The sequence below is a fragment of the Dendrobates tinctorius genome, unplaced genomic scaffold (genome assembly GCF_039654945.1).
Source record: "Dendrobates tinctorius isolate UK_male_01 unplaced genomic scaffold, ASM3965494v1 ptg000070l, whole genome shotgun sequence".
NCBI lineage: Eukaryota > Metazoa > Chordata > Amphibia > Anura > Dendrobatidae > Dendrobates > Dendrobates tinctorius.
In genome coordinates this window covers 90,757,852-90,779,816 of record NW_027361738.1, presented here as the reverse complement: position 1 = coordinate 90,779,816, position 21,965 = coordinate 90,757,852, and the positions used below count along the sequence as shown (strand labels likewise).

The 21,965-nt window shown below is 46.5% G+C and overlaps 1 protein-coding gene across 1 annotated transcript in view; it reads right to left on the bottom strand.

The window, feature by feature from the left end:
• The window catches only part of LOC141095889 (uncharacterized), a 127,190-nt gene extending 106,912 nt beyond the window's left edge, over window positions 1-20,278 (bottom strand). The window contains exons 1-3 of the mRNA XM_073582265.1: window positions 20,273-20,278; window positions 6,275-6,398; window positions 5,745-5,823 (exon numbers count right to left, since the gene is read on the bottom strand). Of these exons, the coding sequence (XP_073438366.1) occupies window positions 5,745-5,823; window positions 6,275-6,398; window positions 20,273-20,278 (209 nt within the window). The remainder of the gene's footprint in view (window positions 1-5,744; window positions 5,824-6,274; window positions 6,399-20,272) is intronic.
• Window positions 20,279-21,965: the final 1,687 nt, after the last annotated feature.

The window sequence follows — 21,965 nt, the reverse complement described above, 5'->3', positions numbered from 1 at the left end:
CTCACCATAAGAGCTTACACACTACAGGAGAGAGAGAGGACCCCACTGACTATAAGAGCTAACTCTCTACAGGAGAGAGAGAGGACCCCACTGACCCTAAGAGCTTACACTCTACAGGAGAGAGAGAGGATCCCAGTGACCCTAAGAGCTTACACTCTACAGGAGAGAGGACCCCACTGACCATAAGAGCTTACACTCTACAAGAGAGAGAGGACCCCACTGACCATAAGAGCTTACACTCTACAGAAGAGAGGACCCCGCTGACCATAAGAGCTTACACTCTACAGGAGAGAGAGAGGACCCTGCTGACTATAAGAGCTTACACTCTACAGGAGAGAGGACCCTGCTGACCATAAGAGCTTACACTCTACAGGAGAGAGAGAGGACCCCACTGACCATAAGAGCTTACACTCCACAGGAGAGAGAGAGGACCTCACTGACCATAAGAGCTTACACTCTACAGGAAAGAGTGGACTCCGCTGACTATAAGAGCTTACATTCTACAGGAGAGGGAGGACACCACTGACCATAAGAGCTTACACTCTACAGAAGAGAGAGAGGACCCCAATGACCATAAGAGCGTACACTATACAGGAGAGAGAGGACCCCACTGACCATAAGAGCTTACACTCTACAGGCGAGAGAGAGGATCCTGCTGACCATAAGAGCTTACACTCTACAGGAGAGAGGACACTGCTGACCATAAGAGCTTACACTCTACAGGAGAGAGGACACTGCTGACCATAAGAGCTTACACTCTACAGGAGAGAGAAGACCCCACTGATCATAAGAGCTTACACTCTACAGGAGTGAGAGGACCCAACTGATCATAAGAGCTTACACTCTACAGGAGAGAGAGAGGACCCCACTGACCATAAGAGCTTACTCTCTACAGGAGAGAGAGGACCCCACTGACCATAAGAGCTTACACTCTACAGGAAAGAGAGGACCCCGCTGACCATAAGAGCTTACACTCTACAGGCGAGAGAGAGGACCCTGCTGACCATAAGAGCTTACACTCTACAAGAGAGAGGACACTGCTTACCATAATAGCTTACACTCTACAGGAGAGAGGACACTGCTGACCATAAGAGCTTACACTCTACAGGAGAGAGAGGACCCCACTGATCATAAGAGCATACACTCTACAGGAGAGAGAGGACCCCACTGATCATAAGAGCTTACACTCTACAGGAGAGAGAGAGGACCCCACTGACCATAAGAGCTTACTCTCTACAGGAGAGAGAGGACCCCACTGACCATAAGAGCTTACACTTTACAGGAAAGAGAGGACCCCGCTGACCATAAGAGCTTACACTCTACAGGAGAGAGAGGACCCCACTGACCATAAGAGCTTACACTCTACAGGAGAGAGAGGACACCACTGACCATAAGAGCTTACACTCTACAGAAGAAAGAGAGGACCCCACTGACCATAAGAGCTTACACTCTACAGGAGAGAGAGGACCCTGCTGACCATAAGAGCTTACACTTTACAGGAAAGAGAGGACCCCACTGACCATAAGAGCTTACACTCTACAGGAGAGAGAGAGGACCCTGCTGACCATAAGAGCTTACACTCTACAGGAGAGAGGACCCTGCTGACCATAAGAGCTTACACTCTATAGGAGAGAGAGAGGACCCCACTGACCATAAGAGCTTACACTCCACAGGAGAGAGAGAGGACCTCACTGACCATAAGAGCTTACACTCTACAGGAAAGAGAGGACTCTGCTGACTATAAGAGCTTACACTCTACAGGAGAGAGAGGACTCCACTGACTATAAGAGCTTACATTCTACAGGAGAGGGAGGACACCACTGACCATAAGAGCTTACACTCTACAGAAGAGAGAGAGGACCCCACTGACCATAATAGCGTACACTCTATAGGAGAGAGAGGACCCCACTGACCATAAGAGCTTACACTCTACAGGCGAGAGAGAGGATCCTGCTGACCATAAGAGCTTACACTCTATAGTAGAGAGGACACTGCTGACCATAAGAGCTTACACTCTACAGGAGAGAGGACACTGCTGACCATAAGAGCTTACACTCTACAGGAGAGAGAGGACCCCACTGATCATAAGAGCTTACACTCTACAGGAGAGAGAGGACCCCACTGATCATAAGAGCTTACACTCTACAGGAGAGAGAGAGGACCCCACTGACCATAAGAGCTTACTCTCTACAGGAGAGAGAGGACCCCACTGACCATAAGAGCTTACACTCTACAGGAGAGAGGACCCTGCTGACCATAAGAGCTTACACTCTACAGGAGAGAGGACCCTGCTGACCATAAGAGCTTACACTCCACAGGAGAGAGAGAGGACCTCACTGACCATAAGAGCTTACACTCTACAGGAAAGAGAGGACTCCGCTGTCTATAAGAGCTTACACTCTACAGGAGAGAGAGGACTCCACTGACCATAAGAGCTTACTCTCTACAGGAGAGAGAGGACCCCACTGACCATAAGAGCTTACATTCTACAGGAGAGGGAGGACACCACTGACCATAAGAGCTTACACTCTACAGAAGAGAGAGAGGACCCCACTGACCATAAGAGCTTACTCTCTACAGGAGAGAGAGGACCCCACTGACCATAAGAGCTTACACTCTACAGGAAAGAGAGGACCCCGCTGACCATAAGAGCTTACACTTTACAGGAAAGAGAGGACCCCGCTGACCATAAGAGCTTACACTCTACAGGAGAGAGAGAGGACCCTGCTGACCATAAGAGCTTACACTCTACAGGAGCGAGAACCCTGCTGACCTTAAGAGCTTACACTCTACAGGAGAGAGAGAGGACCCTGCTGACCATAAGTGCTTACACTCTACAGGAGAGAGGACCCTGCTGACCATAAGAGCTTACACTCTACAGGAGAGAGAGAGGACCCCACTGACCATAAGAGCTTACACTCCACAGGAGAGAGAGAGGACCCCACTGACCATAAGAGCTTACACTCTACAGGAAAGAGAGGACTCCGCTGACTATAAGAGCTTACACTCTACAGGAGAGAGAGGACTCCACTGACTATAAGAGCTTACATTCTACAGGAGAGAGAGGACTCCACTGACCATAAGAGCTTACACTCTACAGGAGAGGGAGAGGATCCTGCTGACCATAAGAGCTTACACTCTACAGGAGAGAGGACACTGCTGACCATAAGAGCTTACACTCTACAGGAGAGATGACACTGCTGACCATAAGAGCTTACACTCTACAGGAGAGAGAGGACCCCACTGATCATAATAGCTTACACTCTACAGGAGAGAGAGGACCCCACTGATCATAAGAGCTTACACTCTACAGGAGAGACAGAGGACCCCACTGACCATAAGAGCTTACGCTCTACAGGAGAGAGAGGACCCCACTGACCATAAGAGCTTACACTCTACAGGAAAGAGAGGACCCCGTTGACCATAAGAGCTTACACTCTACAGGCGAGAGAGAGGACCCTGCTGACCATAAGAGCTTACACTCTACAGGAGAGAGGACACTGCTGACCATAATAGCTTACACTCTACAGGAGAGAGGACACTGCTGACCATAAGAGCTTACACTTTACAGGAAAGAGAGGACCCCGCTGACCATAAGAGCTTACACTCTACAGGAGAGAGAGGACCCCACTGACCATAAGAGCTTACACTCTACAGGAGAGAGAGGACACCACTGACCATAAGAGCTTACACTTTACAGGAAAGAGAGGACCCCGCTGACCATAAGAGCTTACACTCTACAGGAGAGAGAGGACACCACTGACCATAAGAGCTTACACTCTACAGGAGAGAGAGGACACCACTGACCATAAGAGCTTACACTCTACAGAAGAGAGAGAGGACCCCACTGACCATAAGAGCTTACACTCTACAGGAGAGAGAGGACCCCGCTGACCATAAGAGCTTACACTCTACAGGAGAGAGAGAGGACCCCACTGACCATAAGAACTTACATTCTACAGGAGAAAGAGGACCCCACTGACCATAAGAGCTTAAAATCTACAGGAGAGAGAGGACCCCACTGACCATAAGAGCTTACACTCTACAGGTTAGAGAGAGGACTCCACTGATCATAAGAGCTTACACTCTACAGGAGAGAGGACCCTGCTGACCTTAAGAGCTTACACTCCACAGGAGAGAAAGAGAGGACCCCACTGACCATAAGAGCTTACACTCTACAGGAAAGAGAGGACTCCACTGACCATAAGAGCTTACACTCTACAGGAGAGAGAGAGGACCCCACTGACCATAAGAGCTTACATGCTACAGGAGAGAGAGGACCCCACTGACCATAAGAGCTTACACTCTACAGGAGAGAGAGGACCCCACTGACCATAAGAGCTTACACTCTACAGGAGAGAGAGGACCCTGCTGACCATAAGAGCTTACATGCTACAGGAGAGAGAGGACCCCACTGACCATAAGAGCTTACACTCTACAGGAGAGAGAGGACCCCGCTGACAATAAGAGCTTACTCTCTACAGGAGAGGACCCCACTGACCATAAGAGCTTACACTCTAAAGGAGAGAGAGAGGACCCTGCTGACCATAAGAGCTTACACTCTACAGGAGAGAGAGGACCCCACTGACCATAAGAGCTTACACTCTACAGGAGAGAGAGAGAGAGGACCCCCCTGACCATAAGAGCTTACACTCTACAAGAGAGAGAGGACCCTGCTGACCATAAGAGCTTACACTCTACAAGAGAGAGAGGACCCTGCTGACCATAAGAGCTTACACACTACAGGAGAGAGAGAGGACCCCACTGACTATAAGAGCTAACACTCTACAGGAGAGAGAGAGGACCCCACTGACCCTAAGAGCTTACACTCTACAGGAGAGAGAGAGGACCCCAGTGACCCTAAGAGCTTACACTCTACAGGAGAGAGGACCCCACTGACCATAAGAGCTTACACTCTACAAGAGAGAGAGGACCCCACTGACCATAAGAGCTTACACTCTACAGGAGAGAGAGGAGCCTACTGACCATAAGAGCTTACACTCTACAGGAGAGAGAGGACCCCCTGACCATAAGAGCTTACACTCTACAGGAGAGAGAGAGGACCCCACTGACCATACGAGCTTACACTCTACAGGAGAGAGAGGACCCCACTGACCATAAGAGCTTACACTCTACAGGTGAGAGAGAGGACCCCACTGACCATAAGAGCTTACACTCTACAGGAGAGAGAGGACCCCATTGACCATAAGAGCTTACACTCTACAGGAGAGAGAGAGGACGCTGCTGACCATTAGAGCTTACACTTTACAGGAGAGAGAGAGGACCCCACTGACCATAAGAGCTTACACTCTACGGGAGAGAGAGAGGACCCCGCTGACCATAAGAGCTTACACTCTACAGGTGAGAGAGAGGACCCCACTGACCATAAGAGCTTACACTCTACAGGAGAGAGAGGACCCCATTGACCATAAGAGCTTACACTCTACAGGAGAGAGAGAGGACGCTGCTGACCATTAGAGCTTACACTTTACAGGAGAGAGAGAGGACCCCACTGACCATAAGAGCTTACACTCTATGGGAGAGAGAGAGGACCCCGCTGACCATAAGAGCTTACACTCTACAGGAGAGAGGACCCCACTGACCATAAGAGCTTACACTCTACAGGAGAGAGAGGACCCCACTGACCATAAGAGCTTACACTCTACAGGAGAGAGGACCCCACTGACCTTATAGCTTACACTCTACAGGAGAGAGAGGACCCCGCTGATCACACTGTTCATTACTTTGTTACTTTCCCTTTTTCCTTTGCAACAAATATTGTGACTGAGTAAAACACCAATAAGAAGTAAATTGCTACAAAATCTGCAATAAAACAATGGAAAAACAAAATCAAACACAGTTAAAGCAGCGTCATCGCTCTTCCCTGGGACTGCGCAGCCTTTGCCGGATGTTCACCTTTCTCAAGGGGAGGCAGCGGATCTCTGCGAGTTTCAGAAAACATTTATAAGCTGAGAACGTTATTAACGTCCGGCTTAATTATTTCAGGATTTCCATGCAAATAAAGGGCAATAACTAGCGGCTTCTATCCAACTCCAATAACGCGGAGGGGACGTCGCTTCCATCTTCTGTTTCCCCCACTATTGTGGTAGGCAATTTTCTTTGCCGCACGCTGGGCGTGCATTTAGATGGAGCACAGTGACAGACACAATTGGCTTATGAATTAATTTCACTAATGTTACACTGTTCACATGATAGCACTTTGCCTGACATGTAAAAAAATAAGCACATTACAGCGCGGCGGGGGAGATCTTACCAGTTATATTTGTATGCAAGTATTTTATAGAGAGAGATTCCTGGGTCAGTGTAATCAAGCCGCGCAGTTTTGTTGCTCTGCCAGCTCTTGATGAAGGGCAGCGCTTACACAATTTCACAGTGTACTGAAGACATAAGCATTGTAAAAGATTTAAAGAGAAAGAACCTACTAAAAACGAGCCGTTATATTGGAAGAGGTTACAGTTACAGGCGCTGTCTTGATGATTTACTGTAAGGCTGTGTGCACACGTTCGAAATTCCTGCACATTTTATGCATTTTTGCAGCGTTTTTTCGCCGCAATAACGCTGCAAAAACGCATAAAATAAGCAGCCCATAGAATTCAATGGCATTCCGCACACGCTGTGCTAATGCTGCATATATTTCCATGGCAAAATCACATACCAGAAAAATATGCAGCATGCTCATTCTTTGTGCGGTATCGCGGGAATTCTGCACACATAGGAATCCATTGTTCTGCTTACTTTCCGCATGTGGCTGTGCCCACCATGCACAAAGTAAGCGGAAAATTTGCGGATGGTACCCAGGGTCTGGAGGAGAGGAGATTCTCCTCCAGGCTCTGGGTACCATATCCCTGTAAAAAAAAAGAATTAAAATAAAAAATGCTGTTATTCTCACCTTCCGGCGTCCCACGCAGCGTCCCCAGGCCTCACGAGACTACTACGTCATCAAAGGTCATTTCTGCAAGAGATCACTGGGACCAGAAGATGCCGGGAGCATCGCTGAGGCCTGGGGACGCTGCGTGGGACACCGGAAGCTGAGAATAACAGCATTTTTTATTTTTTTATTATTTTAAACTTTATATCTTTTTACTACTGATCCCGCATAGGCAGCCTCAATAGTAAAACGTTGGTCACACTAGTCAAACACTATGTTTGACGAGTGTGACCAACCTGTCAATCAGTTTTCCGAGTGATGCTACAGATCGCTTGTAAAACGCTAGCATTCTGCAAGCTATATTATGCTTCCTAAACGCTAGTTTTTTACGGGAAATATGCGGAAATTACGCATGCGGAATTCTACTGTAGCGTATTTCCCGTGGCAGGGAGTTGCGGAATTCCCGCGGTCATTTCCACAGCAATTCCGCAACGTGTGCACAAAGCCTAATACCTATTGACATTACATTTAGGAACTCCTGTATTAGAAGAGAGCAGCCCTTTACATGCTCTAGAGCTGCACTCGCTATTCTGCTGGAGCAGTCACTGTGTACATACATTACATTACTGATCCTGAGTTACATCGTGTATTATACTCCAGAGCTGCACTCACTATTCTGCTGGTGCAGTCACTGTGTACATACATTACATTACTGATCCTGAGTTACATCCTGTATTATACTCCAGAGCTGCACTCACTATTCTGCTGGTGCAGTCACTGTGTACATACATTACATTACTGATCCTGAGTTACATCCTGTATTATACTCCAGAGCTGCACTCACTATTCTGCTGGTGCAGTCACTGTGTACATACATTACATTACTGATCCTGTACTGATCCTGAGTTGCATCCTGTATTATACTCCAGAGCTGCACTCACTATTCTGCTGGTGCAATCACTGTGTACATACAATACTGATCCTGAGTTCCATCCTGTATTATACCCCAGAGCTGCACTCACTATTCTGCTGGTGCAGTCACTGTGTACATACATTTCTGATCCTGAGTTACATCCTGTATTATGCTCCAGAGCTGCACTCACTATTCTGCTGATGGAGTCACTGTACTGATCCAAATACTGAAAGTAGATTTGGGTGGATGAAATTGGAATTCACCAGCTTCTGGATTTGGAAGAGATAATTGTTTGCACATTTGGCAGCAGGTGGGTAATAGGACCATCTTGGGAAGATGAAGAAGCAAAGTTAAAACTAAGTCATAGAAGTAGTAAACAAGGACTTAAAGGGATTATCCAGAACTTTTTTCCTTTTTTAGCTAAGAACTTATTAACAATGTCCGGTGATTCTTCTGTTTTCTGACACGCTACATTTACAGGGCAGTTCCTTCTCTTCTGCTTTGCTTTGTCGACATCATGTTGATTCACAGCCGGCTCAACCGAATGCATCGGAGAGTCGGTTGTGAATGAACAAGATGTCGGCAGTGACGCGCCATCGACAGAGCAGAGCAGAAGAAAAGGAACTGCTCTGCCAACGCGACATCACAGGAGGCAGGAGAATTTCAGACAGGAGCAGTCGGGGACCGCTCTGAGCTGTCAGAGGGCAGCATAACCGGTTGTTTAGTTCTTAGTTCCGTATGGGAAAAAATTCCCAGATAACTCCTTTAACTATTCGACCAACCTAGACGGAGTCAGAGTACATATAGCAGGTGGGAAAACCGAGATGGGTAAGACAAAAGTCTAAATCTAGATGCGAAGCAGACATCATTGGACGATTTCTCCACCTCCTTAAATCCTTCACCAGAAGGTCCAGAACCAAAGAGCTCGTGATGGGAGCTGGAGATCGCTGGTGGAGTGAAGAGTGGTGAGCAACAAATTGTCATTTACCAAATATTATAATCTATTGCCCCATTGGGTGATTAATCTGACAATATATTATTACACAATCTGAACTGTATAATGATACAATGTCAGAATCTCCGCCGATCCCGTGATGTAATGGTCTGGACAATGACGGGAAATTGGATTTATTCATCGCGTCCTCTTCTGCGGCCACTCAGTCTGTAAGTAAAATATTTTCTGAAGATGAAAAGACAGCGAACGTTGTATTATTGATGTAGGGACTCGTTTTCAGGCCCCAGTGCTACTGGAACAGATTGTCTCCTACAACCCCGGCCCAAATCACGTCTGATTCTCCCGGTGGCAGTCATCCAAGTCTATCCGGACAGACAGAGAGAGCCTGAATGAACTTTGCTCCTGGATGTTTTTTTTTTTTTTTCATGGTGTTTATCAGCAGTTTTCAAGCTGTTGAAGTCATCTTGGCAGAGATGTTCAAAGTAATCACATATGCTGGATTTTAATGCTCAACCTTAAAAAAAAATTAAAAATCATTCCCTCAGGTTTTTAGGTCCATTATTAGCCTGCAGGTCAGAACTCAGTAAGGCAGGATAGTTTTTCATGTTTTCATTTTGGACACTGTTTTCCACGTGACTGACTTTGGGCTCACGAGAGATCATAATCCTTAGATCGCATCATGCATCTTTACAGGACATCTCCATCTTATATAGTTTTACTTTTTCAAGAAAGTTGTACCCCAAGGTGTAGTTTAATGTCCATAACATGCTGTACTTTGCTCACCCTCCCCAGGTATGGCACTAAGTCTCTGCATCTGCCTCGGTGTTTGTTGATTGGCCGCAGCAATGTTGTCACATTGACAACTCTGCAGCCAATCACTGAGCTCAGTAGCTCTATCTATATAGATTCTGAGCTCATTGATTGGCTGCAGCGTTGTCAACATGATGTCACTTCCGTTGACAGCAACAGTCAATTCAGCAGCAGAAAAACTGCATCTAAAGATGCAACTTTCCTGAAAATGTAATATTCCCTTTAAAGGGATTTTCCCTAATATAAACCCATTCCAATACACCCTATTAGTGGGTTAGGGGCTTGGTGATGCATACAGTATAGCATGTTGGGGACACAGTCGTGCCTACAGTGAACCATGGTGGTGGCTCTGTGATGTCTACAGTGGATCACGTCAGGGATTTGGTGATGCCTACAGTATAGCATGGCAGTGACTCTGTGATGTCTACAGTGAACAATGGTGGCTCATTATTGCCTGCAGTGTTACCTGCAGTGGAGGTTCAGTGATGCCTACAATATAGCATCGAGGTGGCTCTGTGATATCTACAGTGAACCGTGGCAGTTGCTTGATGATGTTTACAGTGAACCATGGTGGTGGCTCGCTGATGTCTTCAATGAAGCACAGCAGAGGCTCTTTGATGTCTTCAGTATAGAATGGCGGGGGTTCAGTGATGCCTACATTGAACCATAATGGTGGCTTGGTGATGTCTACAAGGAAGCATGGCAGGGACTCAGTGATGTCTACAGTGAAACATGGCTGTGGTTCTGTGATGCGTACAGTAAAGCATGGCAGTGGCTCAGTGATGTCTATGTGGTGCCCCTGAGGGTTCAGTCGCCACAGAGGTACTGCACCTCCTCCTAAGGTGTGGTGCCCCACCATTCAGGTAAGGTGGAGACCCCTGAACACGCTCCAACACCTGCATCCCACACAACACAGTAGTGTAGCAAAGCACCCTTTGGTGGCTCTCTGCTTGGAACACGAAACGTGCTGGGAGGCGGGTGGAGTTTAGTTGGCACCAAAAGAGTGGGAAGAGTTTAGGATTTGGGCAGTCTGACAGAGTCAGAGGCAGAGTGAAGATCCCCTGAGTGGGATGGATGAAGGAAGTGCTGTCATGGTTTACTGAGGCTCCAGGTTAAGCGGTGCAGAGGTTAATCTGGGAAGCCTCTCTATGGATCTGGGGAGGGTTCTTATAGCCTCATGGAGGAGCCGTACCCTGTTGTTTATACTCCTAGCTGAGTGTGCCTGACCCTGTTCTGTCTGTGCTTCATGCCTGTCTTCGTATGCTTGCTTAGTGTTTGATTCGGTCCTGTCTCGGTTAACTTCTCTTGTATTCTGACTCTGTACCTCTATGCCCGCTCTGTGTATGACCCCTGGCTGCGTATTGACCTTTCTGTGATTATCCCTCCTGTACCTCGCTGCCCGCTCTGTGTATGACCCCTGGCTACGTATTGACCTTTCTGTGATTATCCCTCCTGTACCTCGCTGCCCTCCCTGTGTATGACCTCCTGGCTTGCCTGACCTGAGTTCCCCTCTCCCTCTACTTCAGTATTCCTGTAGCGAGTATACTACATCATCTGCAGTAGTAGGACGCTAAGCCCCACCCCCTGCAGTCACATGATCGTAGGTCCTGTGCGCACCTAGCTCTTCATCGTTGCTCCACCTCCCGCAGGTCCTCAAGCTACTCTGCTCCTACCCACGTTAGACGCCAGGACTCCCGTGGCTGCAGGTAAGAGAGTGCATGTGGAGGACTATCTGTGTCCTCGTTACTTGAGGAGGCGGTGCTGCTGAAGCACCCTTGACAAGTGCTGCAGCCAACCTCAGGGACCTGGGTCCGCTGGCACAGAAAAGGAACATTGAGAGAAAGCCTGACTCTCTCCATAAGGAAGAAGGATTAGTACGGAACGTAAGGAGAGAAGGACTGAGGATTAGGGTTAGAGCAGAACCCTTCCTAAGTTCACAGCGCAAGGCCGGGGTCCGGTCCCCGAGGTTGTATGGAAACTAATGGTCCTGCGACAGACACCGGAGGAATAGAAGTTGTCACCTCACCACTTTATTCCCACACAAGACTTGGCGACACAACAGCAACAAGAGTGAGCCGGGACTTAGTAGTAAGGAGTCCCCGAAGCAGGCTACAGCTGACTGCCGTACAAGAAGGGTTCATAGGAACATCTGAAAGGAGGAACTCCAGTGTAACTCAGTACTGTGAGTACTTCACTATAGGCACAAAAGGGAGACGTTCAGAAAAGGCACATATGTTGGCGGAGTGTTGGAAGGGAGCACTTCATCTTGCCGGGAGGTTTGCTCAGCCTCTGACCCAGAGGACACGGCACGGATGCGGGCACCTGTATGCTCAACAGACTGTGAGTAAAGCTTTGGAACTGCATGCCCTGGTGTCCTCCGCTTATTCCTGCGCCAACCCACTCAGCACTGCTACACCTTTGTGCCTAATACTGCACCATCCACGTCTCCCCTCACCGTCACTTCATCTACACTGCCCTGGGACTACAGCCCTGCCTGTGGAGGGCTACACAATCCTTGCTGCACCACACCATCTGTCCCAGAGGATCTGTCTGCAGCGTCGGCTTAACATCTTCATTGCCGAACACCACAGGTGGCGTCACGAATCATTCACTAATAAACTTTAATCATCATCCGCACACTCGACATTCCCCTTTTACAATGGACGCACAGGGCCACGGACCTGGTCACAGCTACTGTGACATCTCCCATTGAAATCCACCAGACCCGGCTCCGAGTACCCCGCCGTCCTGGGTGAGGGCGATCCATCTACAGTAAAGTTTGATGATGGCTTGGTGAGTCCTATAGTGAATTATGGCAGCAGCTCGGTGATGTTTACAATGAAGTGTGGGAGGAACGGTCCCCGTCGAGTGACCGGGCCGGAACCATGGGAGCCGTCATCTGGGTTCCGGGGGAAACTGTCCCCGGGGGACAGGATTCAGGGCCGGACCACTGTGACAGACAGATGGGCTGGGGGAGGGACCAATATAAAGAAGGTGGGGAATTCCCAGGGCGATGAGTCAGCAGACCGACACAGAGAGAGCAGGAGACAGTGGAAGCTGTTGCAAGGGAGAGCGACTCACCAGTGCCAGGGAGGACGCTCACTGAGAACTCCAGAGGGACAGTACCGAGGCGACTATCTGGGACTTGCTGCCCCACTCCAGCCCACGGCCAGGCCTCTGCTGACTGCGGACTCCCCGTCGCAGCCGTTAGCTTCCTGTCACCTGCCACCACCCATTGCTGCTGCTTGCCCCAAGCGGGGGCTGCAGCCCAATCGTCCAAGGACCCCGCCGGAGCCTGTGGGGCTCCAGTGTCATCAGTGCGCCGGAGCGCGCGAAGACTTCGCCATCATCTCAGCCACTGGGCCCAGCAACTACTACGCCGAAAGACCACCAACCCGAACTGCAAGGGACATCTGAACGGCTAAGTTGACTTTACGATTAAGGACCAGTAGTCTGGCATTCCGCGGCCCTATAGTGACCGGCTATTGCCAGAAGTAGTCGTGTTCTATCGTTTGTGTTTATTTGTATTGGGCCCCTGCGAGGGCAACCCATGTTCCCCTTTTTGCCGGTCAGGTCGAGCCTGAGGAATGTCACCTCTAGGCCCATAAACGTTATTACAAAAACACCAAATCGTCTTGCGACTCGTCACTGCATCCTGCGTACCTGCTAGTACCACAGAAGCATGGTGTCAGCTTGGTGACACCTACAGTGAAGCATGGAGTGTTTTCGGTGATACATACAGTGAAGGATGGAGGTAGCTCAGTGATATATGCAGAGAAGCATAGGATTCTCAATAATTTTGATTGCTACTGTATATATGTATGATGTATAGTGGGTCATATACACACCATGATGCTTCCTTGCCCCTAATATGATATAGGTTGGCCACCAGCCCGGTCATCTGAGTAATGACCCATTGGTGCCATGACCCAGGCATGTGACCGCGACCCTGGCTAGAGTGATACACGGTGAAGGGCTCTTTTTGGTTGACCTCTCTATTAATGGTCTGTATTGAAGTTTCTGGGCATCTGCTTTAGACTTCTTCAATTTAGCTACTGTTTTAGTCTTTGCTTTGTAGCTACATTTGCCATTGTTTCCTTGTTTTTCTATAGCTTCAGAGGATAAATAGAAATATCTTAAAAATAATGAAATCTCCGACATGTCCAGATGAGGTGAGCTTAATTTACATTAGCTTCACTCCGGCCTGACACTTACTTATTTACACAACTATAAAACGTAGGAGGATAAATTGGATTCCATCTACTGAATGACGCAAAAGAGACAGAAGAGTTACTGCATCGGCGGATGAGGGAGGAATGGCAGGTAGCAGGTGCACCGTCACAGATCACATTATTTACAGCCTGCATAGTACAAGGCGGCATTATTACCAACTACAACGTCCACTAACTGAAGCGCGGGGGTAACACAGAAGGGAAGGTATCTGTGCATAGCTTATAGTTATAACTGTACTCGAAGAGACGCCAATTCTGCGGTTTTCTCTTTATTTTTCAGCGTTAACCTTTTGTGTTCTTCATGCATCATGACAACTCCAGTCATTGTGAGCATTTAAAGGGCATCTGTAAGAAGGATCAACACCCCTGAGCCGTCTGTATGGTCATGTAGGTCAAAGGAAGACGAATAAAATGATACATTGATATCTGCGATCCGATATCTTACTCCTGAGAAATCCATGTTTTTATTAATATGTAAATGAACTGTTAAGATCTATGGGCTGGATGTAGATCTCCCTGAGAATCTGTCTCCAGGGATTATTTCAAATAAATGGGGGGCATTACCAGTGTGAGCTATGTAGATCAGTACAGCAGACTGTCAGTCATTACATGTCTGACACTGGTAACGTCCCCTTTTATTTACAATAATCTATGCAGACAGATTCTTGGGGAGATCTATATCCGGCCCATAGATCTTAACAGCTCATTTACATATTTTAAAAAACGGGGATTTCTCTGGAATAAGACATCAGATCATAGATATCAAGGTATCATTTTATTCAACTTTCTACGACCTACATGTCCATATGGTCTGCTTAGGAGGATAGATCCTACCAAAAAATTCCCTTTAAATCTGCTCCAATGTATAAGAATATACCGTATTTTTCTAACTAGACGCACCCCAAATTTTCAAATTAATTCTTCAAATGGGGTCCGTCTTACAGTCTAATTTCAGCTTACCGGGGGAAATCAGTAGCGCTTGTGGAGCGTGGTCACAGGGGGTGTTTGGTGGTCCGGCGATGATATGACTCCCATCCCAGACTGGTGTGGCAGGTTCTGCGGTGCTCGTGGTGTGGGGTCTCCGCCGACATTTTCTGAAAGCCCGGAGCTCCGGCATATCCATTGATGTGAAGCAGTGGCCTCCTGGAAATCCCATCCCAGGCTGGTGCAGCAGGTTCATCAATGCTCAATGGTGCTGGGCTCCATCGACATTTTGTGAAAGCCCCTACTGCTGCGACGGGAAAATGACCGTCGGGTCGGCGCATGCGCAGATTGAGATCTCAGCACAGAGATCTCGTTTCCCAAGATCTCGGGACAAGATCTCATTGCGGGAGCTCCAGGCTTTCTGAAAATTTCGGTGGAGCCCCTGCACCACTCCGCACTGCCGAATACTGCCACACCAGCCTGGGAAGGGAGTGTGATCATCGCCCTGCAGCGTCGGACCGCCGCAGAATCTCCTGACTCCTGCTGCCACCACACTACTTGCAAGTATATTCCAACTATAAGACGCATCCCCATTTTCCACAAAATTTTGGGGGAAAAAAGTGCATCTTATAGTCCAAAAAATACTATGATACTATCCCCTATGTACAAGAATACACAAACATGGGTTGATGCTACTGACAGATTTCCTTTAAATGGAATCTGTCACCGGAAGCTGGAGACCTATGTAAATGGCCTATGTCCTGTCCGATGGGCGGTGTTTCTTCTTTCTCCATCCCATCCATGGTCCCCGTCCGCAATCTTTGCCGGTATTAGAGAAGTTCAACTCCATAGTTCACGCGTGCGCAAAGAAATCTATGTCCCCGAAGTATTTCGCTGTGTTCCAGGACATAGTGTACCAGCGCATGCGCAGTAATGATTTTCGGCTTTGCCCGCACTTGGGCAAAGCATACTGCGCGTGTGCGAAGCAAGATTGCTTTGCGCACGCGCAAACTATGGAGTTGAACTTCTTTAATACCGGCAAAGATCGCGGATGGGGGCCACGCATGGGGTGGAGAAAGAAGAAGAAACACTGCCCATCGGACCGGACACAGGGCATTTACATAGGCCGCCAGCTTTCAGTGACAGGTACCCTTTAACATTACCGACATTTCAGTTGCAATACCCTATCATGCTACAGAGCGTGCTGCTATAATGAGCCACAGAACACAAAGAACTGTAGTTTACTGTACAGTACTGTACACCCAGTGGTGGACATATCAAAGAGTTCCCATTTCATTTTTTTTTTTTTAAAGCTAAATAGGCTCCAAATTTTAAGCTGATTTATTTCACTTTGCTTTATTATGGTTTTCTGTTCCAAATGACTTTCTTTCTCTTCACATAGTCAGAACGATGCATAACAAGCCGACTTCCTGGAACTGAATATATAGTAGATGTATAAAGCTCCCACTGGGTTTAAAAAGAGAAGCAAATCAGCAATAGAGAAATAACATAAAACATAACTTTTAATGCTAAATGTAAAAGCTACCAAAGATAATAGTGCAAAATCACTAGATCAAATGCCACAGACCATAATGGAGGTAACTGTATAAGTCTCTGTAACAGATTACTACCAATATATACATGTGGCTATTCCAAGTCCAAAGGTTTGAAAAAGATTGGACCAAAAAAGTACTTGGTCTAAATCAATAAGAAGAAGACCAAGTAAAAAATGAACAGTTTCCTTATTAGAGGAACTAAAAAGACCTCTACCCTGTAAAGGTTATCAAGGAATATGCCTATTCATGTATATAACAAAGACATCAAAATAATAAAGCCATCAACATAATGTGAAAAGGAAAGATCTCACCACATGAAGATGGAGGATGTCCAGGGTCAGATGTCCCATCAGAGTCATGTCAGGTCAAGAAGAAAAGGGGGATTCACCCTATTCAAGCCCTGTTTAAGCTACAAATTCTAACACCCATGACTCCCGCCCTAACAAGGGCAGTCCACATCTAATCCCTATAAACCATAGCCCTACAAAGTCCCTGTGCATCCCGACGCGTTTCGTCACTTATTGACTCTTCAGGGGACCTATTAGCACAAATTGGGCATCATCACAGAGTATACAGGCTGCCTCCTAAGATGACAATGGAGTGAGGCAGACTGATGAGGAGGGCACTGAAATAAACTGCCAATCAAATAGAATACATCCACCTGAGATGACTTGGAACGCACGCCGTCCACCATTACCCCTTATGGGACGCAGGCACATGATGAGTAAGAAACGCCCACCTCCTATACCTCATTCAAATCCAAGCAATAGCGTGTAAACACCGGCGTGTCCCGCGGCAAAAGCCGCCCTATTTCCGGTTGCGTCATACTGCCCAAAAGCAAAATGGCCGCCACACTTCCGGTCATGCGCACACATATTTAATCGGTGCCAGCAGGGCGGAAGTAAAACATGCGACAAGGGTCGCAATACTTCCAAATGACAATACTGCCAGAAGGCAATATGGCCACCGAAACTTCCGGTCATGCGCGCTTTAATCAGTCCATGAGCCAATATTTGACAAGTGGATGGACAGATTGTGCATCTCTAAAAGGCCTCAACCACAACAAAGATAGCGAAAAATAGTACCCAACAACCTAGATCATGGGATGGATAATGTCCCAATCAGAAGGCCTCAAAAGAACAATGCCAAAATCAAAATAAAGAAAACAAAGGTGGAAAATAACATTGTTAGCATTGTTCTTTTGAGGCCTTCTGATTGGGACATTATCCATCCCATGATCTAGGTTGTTGGGTACTATTTTTCGCTATCTTTGTTGTGGTTGAGGCCTTTTAGAGATGCACAATCTGTCCATCCGCTTGTCAAATATCGGCTCATGGACTGATTAAAGCGCGCATGACCGGAAGTTTCGGTGGCCATATTGCCTTCTGGCAGTATTGTCATTTGGAAGTATTGCGACCCTTGTCGCATGTTTTACTTCCGCCCTGCTGGCACCGATTAAATATGTGTGCGCATGACCGGAAGTGTGTCGGCCATTTTGCTTTTGGGCAGTATGACGCAACCGGAAATAGGGCGGCCTTTGTTTGCTGGCACCGATGAGTGCGCATGACCGGAAGTGTGGCGGCCATTTTGCTTTTGGGCAGTATGACGCAACCGGAAATAGGGCGGCTTTTGCCGCGGGACACGCCGGTGTTTACAAACTATTGCTTGGATTTGAATGAGGTATAGGAGGTGGGCGTTTCTTACTCATCATGTGCCTGCGTCCCATAAGGGGTAATGGTGGACGGCGTGCGTTCCAAGTCATCTCAGGTGGATGTATTCTATTTGATTGGCAGTTTATTTAAGTGCCCTCCTCATCAGTCTGCCTCACTCCATTGTCATCTTAGGAGGCAACCTGTATACTCTGTGATGATGCCCAATTTGTGCTAATAGGTCCCCTGAAGAGTCAATAAGTGACGAAACGTGTCGGGATGCACAGGGACTTTGTAGGGCTATGGTTTATAGGGATTAGATGTGGACTGCCCTTGTTAGGGCGGGAGTCATGGGTGTTAGAATTTGTAGCTTAAACAGGGCTTGAATAGGGTGAATCCCCCTTTTCTTCTTGACCTGACATGACTCTGATGGGACATCTGACCCTGGACATCCTCCATCTTCATGTGGTGAGATCTTTCCTTTTCACATTATGTTGATGGCCTTATTATTTTGATGTCTTTGTTATATACAGTGGGGAAAAAAGTATTTAGTCAGTCAGCAATAGTGCAAGTTCCACCACTTAAAAAGATGAGAGGCGTCTGTAATTTACATCATAGGTAGACCTCAACTATGGGAGACAAACTGAGAAAAAAAAATCCAGAAAATCACATTGTCTGTTTTGTTTTCATTTTATTTGCATATTATGGTGGAAAATAAGTATTTGGTCAGAAACAAAATTTCATCTCAATACTTTGTGATATATCCTTTGTTGGCAATGACAGAGGTCAAACGTTTTCTGTAAGTCTTCACAAGGTTGCCACACACTGTTGTTGGTATGTTGGCCCATTCCTCCATGCAGATCTCCTCTAGAGCAGTGATGTTTTTGGCTTTTCGCTTGGCAACACGGACTTTCAACTCCCTCCAAAGGTTTTCTATAGGGTTGAGATCTGGAGACTGGCTAGGCCACTCCAGGACCTTGAAATGCTTCTTACGAAGCCACTCCTTCGTTGCCCTGGCGGTGTGCTTTGGATCATTGTCATGTTGAAAGACCCAGCCACGTTTCATCTTCAATGCCCTTGCTGATGGAAGGAGGTTTGCACTCAAAATCTCACGATACATGGCCCCATTCATTCTTTCATGTACCCTGATCAGTCGTCCTGGCCCCTTTGCAGAGAAACAGCCCCAAAGCATGATGTTTCCACCACCTTGCTTTACAGTAGGTATGGTGTTTGATGGATGCAACTCAGTATTCTTTTTCCTCCAAACACAACAAGTTGTGTTTCTACCAAACAGTTCCAGTTTGGTTTCATCAGACCATAGGACATTCTCCCAAAACTCCTCTGGATCATCCAAATGCTCTCTAGCAAACTTCAGACGGGCCCGGACATGTACAGGCTTAAGCAGTGGGACACGTCTGGCACTGCAGGATCTGAGTCCATGGTGGCGTAGTGTGTTACTTATGGTAGGCCTTGTTACATTGGTCCCAGCTCTCTGCAGTTCATTCACTAGGTCCCCCCGCGTGGTTCTGGGATTTTTGCTCACCGTTCTTGTGATCATTCTGACCCCACGGGGTGGGATTTTGCGTGGAGCACCAGATCGAGGGAGATTATCAGTGGTCTTGTATGTCTTCCATTTTCTAATTATTGCTCCCACAGTTGATTTCTTCACTCCAAGCTGGTTGGCTATTGCAGATTCAGTCTTTCCAGCCTGGTGCAGGGCTACAATTTTGTTTCTGGTGTCCTTTGACAGCTCTTTGGTCTTCACCATAGTGGAGTTTGGAGTCAGACTGTTTGAGGGTGTGCACAGGTGTCTTTTTATACTGATAACAAGTTTAAACAGGTGCCATTACTACAGGTAATGAGTGGAGGAAAGAGGAGACTCTTAAAGAAGAAGTTACAGGTCTGTGAGAGCCAGAAATCTTGATTGCTTGTTTCTGACCAAATACTTATTTTCCACCATAATATGCAAATAAAATGAAAACAAAACAGACAATGTGATTTTCTGGATTTTTTTTTCTCAGTTTGTCTCCCATAGTTGAGGTCTACCTATGATGTAAATTACAGACGCCTCTCATCTTTTTAAGTGGTGGAACTTGCACTATTGCTGACTGACTACATACTTTTTTTCCCCACTGTACATGAATAGGCATATTCCTTGATAACCTTTACAGGGTAGAGGTCTTTTTAGTTCCTCTAATAAGGAAACTGTTCATTTTTTACTTGGTCTTCTTCTTATTGATTTAGACCAAGTACTTTTTTGGTCCAATCTTTTTCAAATCTTTGGACTTGGAATAGCCACATGTATATATTGGTAGTAATCTGTTACAGAGACTTATACAGTTACCTCCATTATGGTCTGTGGCTTTGATCTAGTGATTTTGCACTATTATCTTTGGTAGCTTTTACATTTATCATTAAAAGTTATGTTTTATGTTATTTCTCTATTGCTGATTTGCTACTCTGTATCGTGAGAATTTGTGGGTATTTAATCCACTTTTGTGCTGTATTTCTAATTGTTCTTTGGGTATGGCAGGTTTTCTGTCAACTGGCCTAAATACGGACCAATGGCTAGCTGAAGCAAAGGAGGTATTTTCAGAACATACGTTCACACAGAAAAAGTATCTCCCCACATATAGCGTTGCCTTTAAAGAACTCACTAAGGTATATCGCGACCAGATTATATCCTGGTGGGAGGTACAGAGCCTCGAAAATTATCTGAAGGCTGGTATCGTCCCACGAGGATTAAGAATTAATATTTCTGCAGGAGCACGACATAAGAACCCCAGTTTCATTGCCAAATGGGAAAAAGAGGCTACAAGTAGTTCCCTTCGCCTCATGCAACTTCTTTTAGGGGAAGAAAAGAAAACTTTGAGTCTTTTGAACGACCGTTTGAGAGATCAAATTGAAGTCACCAAAAAATTCTCTACGGAGACCGATTTTTCCTTAAAGGAAAGTAAGTTAGAAACTAATCTTGAGCGTTTCCAATATCATCTCAAGGAGCGTAAACATCGCCAATACTTGAGGGACGCACAAGATTTTAAGGACAATAAGGCTTATTTGGTTATTAGCAATCGTATTAACAATATTGATCTTGAAACTGATTTGTCTTCTACGGATACAGACTTCTCTGATACTGAGGGAAGGGGTAGAAGCAATAGGGGGAGGAATAGAGGTAGAGTTAGAGGCCGTGGTAATCGTGGTCCTCTGGATAGATCCGATACTATTGCGGGATCGCATTTTTTAGATCAGAGTTATCCTTTAAGGAACCGTCAACATCCGGTACGGAAATAAGAATCGTTCCTGAGGATAACTATTCTAATATTACTTTACCTTCCAGTCGTGTCCCTAATTCAGCATCTTCATCGGTTGCTAACGGTATACAAGTGGTTAATCTGTCCTCTAGGGTGCTTAATCGAGAAGAACTACAGGTTCTGCAAAAGGGTCTTACATTTGTCCCCAGTACAGACTTTGATCTGTTTCGGTCTATAAAAGATCTTAATCTGTTTTTACGTAAGGTACATTGGAGAAAGTTTTTTCTTCAACAGGATAACCGTACTTGTATAAATATGGGGATTCCTGTTGATTTGTTGCCAGACGTACGCCTGTTGTCTAGTATTGGAGTAGTGAACCCCAACGATCTTGGAAGGGGTCCCTTTACTGATTTAAAAAACAGGAGCACTAAAATGCCCCCTCCCACTGGAGATGTGTCTGCTATAGATATCTTTGAAAACTTGGTTACACAAGATTTGAAATCCTTACAAGGAAAAAAGATCTTTTCCAGGTATAATTTCACGAAAACAGAAATGGCAGTTATCAATAAGCTTGAGCAGGATGACCGCATTGTCATTAAACCCTCAGATAAGGGTGGCAATGTGGTCATCCTTGACTCCACACAATATTCTAAAATGTGTGAGACCCTCCTCGAGGACAGAGTGAGCTATGAGATTTTGGATCATAACCCTACTTCTGATTATTTGTTTGAACTTAAAAACATCTTGGATGAAGTTTTATCCATGAGAGCTATTGATAAATCTGAA